This window comes from Etheostoma spectabile, chromosome 23, assembly GCF_008692095.1.
Source record: "Etheostoma spectabile isolate EspeVRDwgs_2016 chromosome 23, UIUC_Espe_1.0, whole genome shotgun sequence".
Lineage (NCBI taxonomy): Eukaryota > Metazoa > Chordata > Actinopteri > Perciformes > Percidae > Etheostoma > Etheostoma spectabile.
In genome coordinates this window covers 3630680-3640679 of record NC_045755.1, presented here as the reverse complement: position 1 = coordinate 3640679, position 10000 = coordinate 3630680, and the positions used below count along the sequence as shown (strand labels likewise).

General features: G+C 40.7%; 1 protein-coding gene and 1 long non-coding RNA gene across 3 annotated transcripts in view; both read right to left on the bottom strand.

Moving 5' to 3' along the window:
* LOC116672827 (uncharacterized) overlaps nt 1–10000 on the bottom strand; it is a 174131-nt gene that overhangs the window by 74553 nt on the left and 89578 nt on the right. The gene's annotated exons all lie outside the window — the stretch shown is intronic.
* camk1da (calcium/calmodulin-dependent protein kinase 1Da) overlaps nt 1–10000 on the bottom strand; it is a 68652-nt gene that overhangs the window by 17167 nt on the left and 41485 nt on the right. For both annotated transcript variants that reach the window (XM_032504680.1, XM_032504682.1), the window contains exons 4-5: nt 2996–3134; nt 2563–2689 (exon numbers count right to left, since the gene is read on the bottom strand). In XM_032504680.1, the coding sequence (XP_032360571.1) occupies nt 2563–2689; nt 2996–3134 (266 nt within the window). The remainder of the gene's footprint in view (nt 1–2562; nt 2690–2995; nt 3135–10000) is intronic.

The following is a 10000-nucleotide window of genomic DNA, read 5'->3' as shown; positions in this document are numbered from 1 at the left end:
TGCTATTAATGTACTAAGAGGCTCGTACGAGATGAGCCTGTGAGCAATTCTGCGCATGCCCGGTCTATCGCGAATGAGCCGGATGTTACTTCCTGTTGCAGTGGCCTGGTGTTTGGAGAACTAAGCTTAAATTGTGATTGTGTTATTAGGAGCATATTCCTTTTTTGTCAGCTTGAGGTCAATTTAAAACTCCTGTGTGATTTTTACATGGAAATGTAGCTGTTTTATGAGCCTGAATACTGAGAAATAAGCAGTCCAGTGTGTCCTACCAGTCAGTGTGGTTAATGGTGGGAAAATTTCTGCGGGGGGGGTGGGGGGTGTACAGGTTCTCACGGCTGCAAAAAGTTTAATTGACATGAAAAAGACCTAAATAAAAACCCAAACAAAGCAATGATGTCCTGATTTAGCGACTATATTTATCTTTTAAGCCATCAACACATGATCAGCGGTAAAACCGCTCTGTGCTGGCTGTGCCATTTACTATGGGGAGATCGGTGCAGTCAAATCGGAGGAAGTAATACCAAAGAAACTACATTATTTTTCTTTCAGCTGTTTTGTAAAATCTTCTTCTCTGTTGTTTTCTCTGATCTTGGTGTTTGTACGGCAGACAGGCCTGGCCTGACCTTCCCCTGCGGCTTATTAGCCTCGGACAGAGCAAATTACTGACAGTGCCCCCCCCACACACACACACAGCTGGATCAAAATATATTCGGCACCCGTACACACACAGCACGATATGAAGGAAGATCAACAATATATGGGAAAAAACATAAACTTTGCGCACATGTGTTGAATCAGAGCTTTGTTTATAGATCGACCTGACTCATTGGGAAGGTGTGTATTGTTTGTCTGGAATGAGAATTTTTACACACTGAGGTCATTGTGCCTGATGCTCACTGCCTCACAAACTGAGTTTAGGGTAAAAAAACTATGTAAAGGCAGAATGGTAGTAATCTGAAAGATTTTGACACTGGATATAGTTCCTCATTAACAATGCCCCGGACCCCCACTGACAGCCCTAATCACTACTTTTCACTGACCTCCATCAGTGTTGCGGTTCTGGACCATGTCAAATGAACGGGCCACCTGCGATTTTAGGGGTAGCAAATATACTAAGCACAAGTGTGACAAACCACCAACCCTCCATAGTTCAGGTTCTAAAGGACTAACGCTACACATTTAACATGAACATGAGAATACTCATTCAGTGTTGACCTACATTTAATTTATCACTACACTTGAATACACCTTCTTTGGGGATATAGGTGGGGTTGAAAATGTATGAAAATATTTGCCACAGTTAGGGGGGCCCTAAGGGGAGTCAAAGCTTAATATAATGGGGCACTGGCCACCCTTGGCCTCTTCCTAGAAACGCCACTGACCTCCATCCTGGATGATACATCTGCCAATTGCACATACTATTTGTATTGTTGCACATTCTGCAATTAACCCATTAAGCCTCCTTTATTCTTATGTTAATTAGCTATTTTGTATTTTGTTGTTGATTTTTTTTTGTTTATATCATATTATGCATGCACTAACCGGTTGGCCTGTTTGGACTATTTTTAGTGGTTCTGGTATTCCCCAACAAACTGCTGTTGTGTTAATGGTGTTGTGCCAGAATGTGTGTCCCGTTACACATCACAGACCCGTCAGACATGTGACAGACAGTTTGTGCGTGCCTTCCTCTCTGCCAGCTCACATGCTCTGCATCCCATCCCATCAACCTCTGACCCCTGATCTGACCTCACGCTCAAAGATAATAAAAGCTCTGTTCTAAACTGTTCCCTCATTCCCTACTCACTATTCCCCATATAGTTTTATATGGAATAGTGAACAACCAAAAGGGAATGACCAAACAAGATTTAAGGCACTACACTGAACATTTCTAAACATTACTGCGTCAGCATCATGTAAATACTTAGAGTACGTCCCTGAAACAAAGCGAGCGCTCAGGAAAGGTTGTATATATGTTGCATGTTACATTTCCAGTGTTTAGAAGTAAGGACTCATAAAAAAAGGTAAACTAAGTGTAAGTAAGAGAGTGATTAGCCAGATTAGTGAGGGTGTGTAAGTGTGTAAATGGGAAACATGAATGGTGTCAGATGGGAACAACATGCGCTCTTTGCATTTTTCATGTGTTTTGTTGGATCAATGCCTGCAGGAATCCAAAGAGACAGCTCAGTTCATGTTTACACCAACATGTATTGACATAATGAGACATATAAACCAGTGGGAGCTACGACCGCCATCACCAAACCACAGCACCAATATGATGAGCACAAAAAACCTGCTTCTGTCAACATCTGTCCACAAATCAAGGGCCCATTGTTTCAAAAAAAAGATTATCGATCATCACATCATCACATATGTGCCAAACAGGAATGGAAAGCTTAAAAACAGACGTCACCAATTAGTTAATTGTCTCTTCCGAAAAGTTTTTAAGTTTTCTCTAACTGTTTCCAGGATACTAGATTGAGGTGACTTTGTTCAAGGGGAAAGAAAAAATAGTAGAAGAGTGACTACAGACTGTTGGAGGCCAGGGAAGACTGACTAACTTACCCACATATCCCGGCGTGCCGCAGGCAGTGGACATGACATCACCGCTGCCCTCCATCTTGGAAAGACCAAAGTCGCTGATCATAATCTTTGACTCGTCTTGGGGATTGAAATACAGCAAGTTCTCTGGCTGGAGGAAGGAGACAGAGACGGGGTGTGACAACCAAGTTTTTTTATTTGATTTTTGAGGTTTTCACGGATTTTAAATTGTTGTAGGGTTGTTTTGGTCAGAGTCTTGTGTTAAAAACAAAACAAATCTGAGCCACTAATATTTATACAACTGTGACAGACACAGCGCTGACCCACAATTCACAGCATGTGTTGAGACACTGCTCTTATTGCTTAAGTAATTAGCTGTCAAGCGAGAACAAACCGCTCGTGTGGTTTTAAAATGTGGGGAGTGTGTGTGTGTGTGTGTGTCTTTGTCTTACAGTACCTTCAGGTCTCGGTGTACAATGCCCATCTTGTGCAGGTAGTTCACAGCGTCCAGGACTTGTCGGATCAGCGTGCTCGCATCCTTCTCAGTGTAGAACCCTTTTTCCACGATTCGGTCAAACAGTTCTCCGCCAGACACCCTGTAGAACAAGAAGGATTGCGTGTGTGTGTCAGTAAAAACATTAGGCATGCACAAACTCTGCCAAGCACACAATCACACATGGCAGTAACTGGTAAAAGGCTGGGGGGGGGGGGATTTCTGGTAATTTATGAGCTGTAAATGGCTCCAGCCAAGAGTGTGTGGAAGCTGTGAGCCATGTGCTACCTCACACGTAAACAAAAAAACTCATATACGCCGCAGCGTTGACCGTGCTTTGTAACATGCTGCTTTGTGTGTGATAAAAAGTTGAAAAATGCATCCTCCTGTAGTCCTGGACAGTTTCCATTTTTTTACAAATGCCCTGACTAATTTCTGTTCCTTACGCAGCTCCAAAAGAATTTCCCTAGATTATTGTTTCATTTTTTGTTTTGTTTTTTTGAGAACGAATGGCAGCAGAAAAGCTAACTAACTAAAAGATTGCCCTGGAGTCCTGGAAAGGTAAAAGCTGAAATGTACATCTGTTTGTGTTTCTGTGTGTGTGTGTGTGTGTGTGTGTGTGTGTGTGTTTTTGCAAACCATACAGATGACAATAGATAGATGATAATAGATGATAGATGATAAAAAATTCTACCCATACAGAAATCCAAAATCTTGCAGTAACGCAGCTTAATGTCCTGATCTGAAAAAACCTAGATTGGATTTGAAAATTACAGCACAATTTTGCTTCTTTGAAAGAGAAATTAAGAACCATACTGAAAAAATAACCTGAAATTATTTTTGCTCCATTTTCAAAGAAAAATCGCTTCTTGAAAGGAGTCTAAGGTCCTGCCAAGTTGATACAATACTCACATACAGTTTATCTGTAAATTCTCCCCTATGGCAGATTCTTTCAATATTTAGTTTGATGTTTTACGACTCCAGACTACATGACATGACTCGTTCAGGTGTGCATACAGTATGTACAGATGGGAACCGGCTCACCATCTGCTGTACGGACACATTGCTCCCCCTGCTGGAGGATCACCTCCTCCTTCACCTCTCCAGATCACCTAATCTAAAGGTTTGGACTATTTGAAAGTTGTAGCAAAAAGTGCCAACATACAGTATGTAAGCAGCATGTACAGTGAGTAATAATAGCAGCAACACAGTAGCTGTACTATATATAATTTATACTAGTAGTAATAATGATAGTAGTAGTAGTAGTAATAATGATAGTAGTCTGTGTTTTCCCTAGGGATCCTTTGTGGAGGACTAAGGTGCACATATAGTATTAACATTTATGTGTCTGAAATGTTGGAAAAGCAAGAGCAGATAATAAATTAATAACACTCAAAAAGGTGAAAGACCAAACTTGCTAAAGATGTCCACTGGGGGCCGACTACAATCATTAGATCTGAGAAAAGTAATTTCGTTAGTTTTAATTGATCGATTTAACTCATTGATTTTACGTCCATTGGAATCCAAAATGGTGGCCCAATTGGCCGAAAAACAACCTTGCAGTTTTCTCTATATACTGCATGTTAATACTACTGAAGGACGGACACACACACACACACACACACACACACACACACACACACACACACACACACACACACAGGCACAAGCACCAACATACACTAGAGGCCAGAAATGTGCACGTACAACAACACAGACACACTAGTAAGCACAAAGGCAAACTGCGTGCATGCATGCACGTACACCCACAGTTGCGCGGGTATCTGCCACGGCAACAAATCAGATTAGAGGCTGTGGACGTTAAACTCTAATGACTTTTTCTGAAAAAAAGAGATCAGAATTAATTGCTAATCCTCTTTTTCTCTTCAAAGAAGGCAGCGACTTGTTCTGTTTCAGTCATGTCTGGGAATGACAAGAAAGGGATAAAAACACACACACACACACACACACACACACACACACAACACACACGTTTTAACAAATGGTAAAAGCAAGCGTGTACACAAAAACGTGCAAAGGCATGAAGAACCCAAAGACATACATACAAGCACATCAAACACACACACAGCACCCACACAATTAATACGTACACAATACACACAGCCAGTCAATTAAGGCTGTACAACTGTCAAATTAGCTAAGATCACCTTCTTTCATTTGATACACAATAAAAAAGTCTAGTAGAAAGGTAGAGAGGTCACAAGCACCTTGACAATATAAGACTATGATCATATTTACTATAGCACACTATATTTACTGTCCGCCATTTTATGTGATTGTAAAATGTGAATTCCCTACTCCCTAGTGCCCTCACAAATGTTTTGCAATAAAATGAAAAAGGAAGCGTCCATACATTTTGGATTCTAATAAAAATCCCACAATGCAGTGCGACTCATTTTATAGATGAGAAAGTGTCTATTTTACAGGTAGGGAGTAGGGAATGAGTAAACATTTTGAAAACACAAAAAATTCAAAAAGTAGGTGACGTTTAGAAATACAATTGTATAATGCAGTAAGGCGGCTTTCACATCAGGGGCCCGGATACGAGTACACTTGACCCCAACATTGAGTTTGTTTGACAAGTGGGAACACTGTGTACCGTAACCGGTTGCTCGATCCTGAACTGAGATGGTATTAGTGCTAGCTTTACAACAGAACATTCAGGTCCAGTCAAAACTATGCAACTTAGCTGGCTTATCAGCCCCGGCTACATGTGTAAAATACAGCAGCTGTGGATGAGAGGGGAGTTTACTGCTGAAAGTCAAAGACGTTTTGGTGCTGGTGATTTTCCTTTGGCGCTGGCTAAAACCACTTTGAGGGGGGGCGCCAAAAAACCCTCACTCACTTTCAAACAAGTCTTGTGTGAAAAAGGCCTACGCTGTCCCCTCTTCAACCTGAGAGGAGTCTAATGAGCCAGAATAAGTGCAAACACCTGTGTAGGTGTGCAGGGGCTTTTCAAACAAAGTCATCTGTTTCTGGTGGTGGAGTCATCTCTACTTTCTAACTATTGATGGATGAATTTCAGGTATTAACATTTTTCCAGGATAAGTGTTGCAACAGCAGGGTTTTTCCTGCAAAGAGAAATTTTTGGCGTCTGTGTGTGTGTGTGTGTGTGTGTGTGTGTGTGTGTGTGTGTGTGTGTGTGATACACGCTGTTCACAGTGGCCGAGATGAAGAGCCATCCCAGTCTTAGGAGACCTGATTAACTAATCCCAGTTGCCCCGCTGTTTCAAAGGCTGCCCTTACATAATCTATCTGGTTTGCTTTCTTTGATCCGGTCGGTGTCTGTTTTACACGAACACTTGGATTAGATTAAGGTATTTCTGTGGAAACGGTCACGTAAACACTACGGTTACACTAACTGTTAAACTCCTAATCTGTGTACACGTAACCTGATTACCACAGAGAAACAGTAGTTCAGCAACAGATCAATAATTAGATATTTTTGGGCATTAATTCTTGCTTTGAACTTGAGTATGCAGCGCCATTTAAAATAACGCGAGACCCATAACATCCCTTCTGTTTCTTGTTTAGTAGAATTAGTGAAGACTATCTCACATCCTTCCAGACGTTAAATAGATTGTTACTAAACCGAGGAAAACATTGAGAACTGTGTAAACACTTTTATTTGATGTATAAAGTGTAGTCACATTAAATGTGAGCACTTTAAATAACTTGGTTTGACTGATTTTATTCTTCGGAGATTCAGATTTTTCAGTTTGGTCTGGCTTATTGCCAACATTGTAATATATTAATAAAATAGAACATTACAGACTTTGAATGATAACGTCCTGGCCTTATTTCCAACTTTGTCGCCGTCGTTTACACAGTCCAAAGTATATTTTTTGATGAAGACAATAATGTCTGTTGTTCAGAATGAAAAAAAACAACAAAAAACTAGAAAATGTAATTAAAAAAAGTAAAATTTTATGTAAACACAATATCAAACGAAATGATCATCAGATTTAATTCCCTTTGGTGTAATTAGCATTGTAGCTAAGATAATAGTTTACACATGTTCCCTCAGACAGGACTTGACAAAAGAAATGCAAGGCTAGGTGATATGGCTGAAATCAATCCTAATATTGATATTTCATTTACACACATGGAAAAGAATTAGGACCACTGGTGAAAAATGTTTTTGAGTTCTGACTTTAAACTGAGAATTCTGAGAATAAAGTCAGTTGCTCTAATCCTCTTCCGTCTATATATATATACACACACACACACACACACACACACACACACACACACACACACACACACACACACACACACACACACACACACACACACACACACACACACACACACACACACACACACACACACACACACACACACACACACATAATAGTGGAGAATTGCCTGGCAGTAAGTACAAAGGAGAAGCAGCAAACTCAAGCAGCAAATCAAAACAGACGGACCCCACAAAAAAGAATTATTATTATAGAAATATAATAATACCACACATCTATGTATCTGCAACATATCCTGTCTGAGGTTTGATGACAGCCTCATCACAGTCACATGCTGCAAACTTTGAAACTCTTTCCTCTGGATTTGTTAGAAGCCAGTGTCTCTCTACACTACTGTCACAGTGCTTTAATCTCTTTACTAATATGTAATATTACAAACAGAATCAATATCAAGCCCCCTGTTGCACCCGGTTGCATCGAGTTTTCATAGCAGCGCTGACTGATTGCCTCCCTGTGGTGGAGGGTTACGTAACACGAGCTGGGATGAATGGGAGGAAGACGCTGTCAGACTGCATCGATCTGCCCCGCCGCAATTACACAGAAAATATTTTGAAACCCTTGCACCTAAATGAGATTCCAGTCTGGTGAAAATTAAACCTGGACATCCCAATAAATTCAAAAGGATGACAAATTGTGACTGGTACAAATGAATGCAGCCGAAAGCCCCACTTTCTGCTTTAATTTCTGCTGAAGCCCGGATGACAGATTGGCATCACCACTTACAGCAAACAATGGGCACATTTGCTTTCTGTTTCAGCAGATGGGTTGTACAGTGATGAAGCTACTGTGTACAGCAGAAAGAAGACCCGCCTGCAGCACTGGGGCCAGATGAAAAGGGGGACTAAACTACTCTCCCTCCCTCTTTCTCTTTTGATGCTTTTGCACTGAATCCTCTATATTTTAACATATTTTTCAGAGTGAAGCGTGTCCTTCTCTGATTGTCTGTCTGAACATGAGACATGCAGTATCTTAAAACAGCACTCACTGGAATAAGAAGTGGTATAGCAAACATACAAATCGATAACAGAGGTAGTCTCTCAGATTATCTGAAGGCTCTAGTCTAGTTAAAAAGAAAAGAAAAGAACATCCCATAAACAACAAATTTTTCATTTCAAAATTTCCCAACAAATCCCTCATGCTGATAATGTCACCCTGAAAGGTTATAACCCAGGTGTTACCTCTGACCCTGTAACTATGGCAACTGACCTATATTCCATGAATAGATGGTAAAAATATAAGTGAGCAGGCGAAAAGTCAAGATGGAAATGACATGCAAGAGGAGAGGAAAGAAAGAAAGAAAGAAAGAAAGCCATGAAGTGAACGAAGCACAGAGCAGATGGTGTGAGAGAAGAGAGGAAAGATAGAGGGAGGTGTACAGGAAGAAAAAGGAGGAGAGGTAGGGTCTTTCCTGTTACTGTCTCGGTTTAGAGTATTGTTAAAAAATAAATAAATGACGATAGCGGTACTGATACCAATACACAATAACAGTGTATTCAGCTCCTACCACGTGAGCCCCGTCTCTGCGTAACGTAGAGTTTTCCCTGCCTGCCTCTATGACGTATAACGTTTACAGCCAATCACAGACATCATTAGATCTTGGTAGAAGCATGCTGCATGCTTGGCTCACTGACGTTCCTTAGGTATTGAAATTTGGCATTGAATGACAGGACATTTTTTGATACTCGATACTAAGGAGGCGATTCGGTCGCTGCCTAAAAAGTATTGAATTTGGCCCCAGCCCTATCTCTGTCACGCTTTGTGAGAATGAATACTGTCTTTTGCTCTGAAAGCAAGAGTGCCTGGCATTGTGCAGTCAAAACCTCTTGGGATGATGATTTATTGACTCTGCTATAGCAGAAATAACAACATAACATAAAAGTAATTACCCATACAAAAATGTATAACTGCCTGGAAGATTAGTGGTCCTCTAAAACCATATCTGAAGTCTCTTTTATATGGCCCTTAGTGGTCCCCTAATACCATATCTGAAGTCTCTTTTATATAGACCTAGTGGTCCCCTAATACTTACTGAATTCCTTTTATATAGACCTTAGTGGTCCCCTAATACCATATCTGAAGTCTCTTTTATATAGACCTTATGTCCCCTAATACCATATCTGAAGTCCTTTTATATAGACCTTAGTGGTCCCCTAATACTGTATCTGAAGTCTCTTTTATATAGACCTTAGTGGTCCCTAATACCATTTGAAGTCTCTTTTATATAGACCTTAGTCCCCTAATACCATATCGATGTCTCTTTATATAGACCTAGTGGTCCCCTAATACTACCTGAAGTCTCTTTTAATAGACCTTAGCTGTCCCCTTAACCATATCTGAAGTCTCTTTCCAAAAATTCAGCCTTGGTGCAGAATTACATACAAGCCCACTAGAGCCAGTCCCACAATGAGCTTTCCTTAGGATGTGCCATTTCTAAGGGGGGGGGGCCTTGACCAACTGCAAAGCCATTTGAAAGCCATGATGTCTCTTGCCGTATCCGGTCAGCAAAACTCCGACCACATCTTCCTTTTTTAAGAAAGACTTCCGAGCTTAACTCCAAGTCTTCCAGAGTTGTGGCCAAAGCCGATTCAAAAGACAATATTCTTTGTTGTTTGTTGTTTTCACATGGATTGGTCGCAACTCTACTGTCCTTATGCTAAGCCTGCCCACCGACTCTATACACGATGTGATT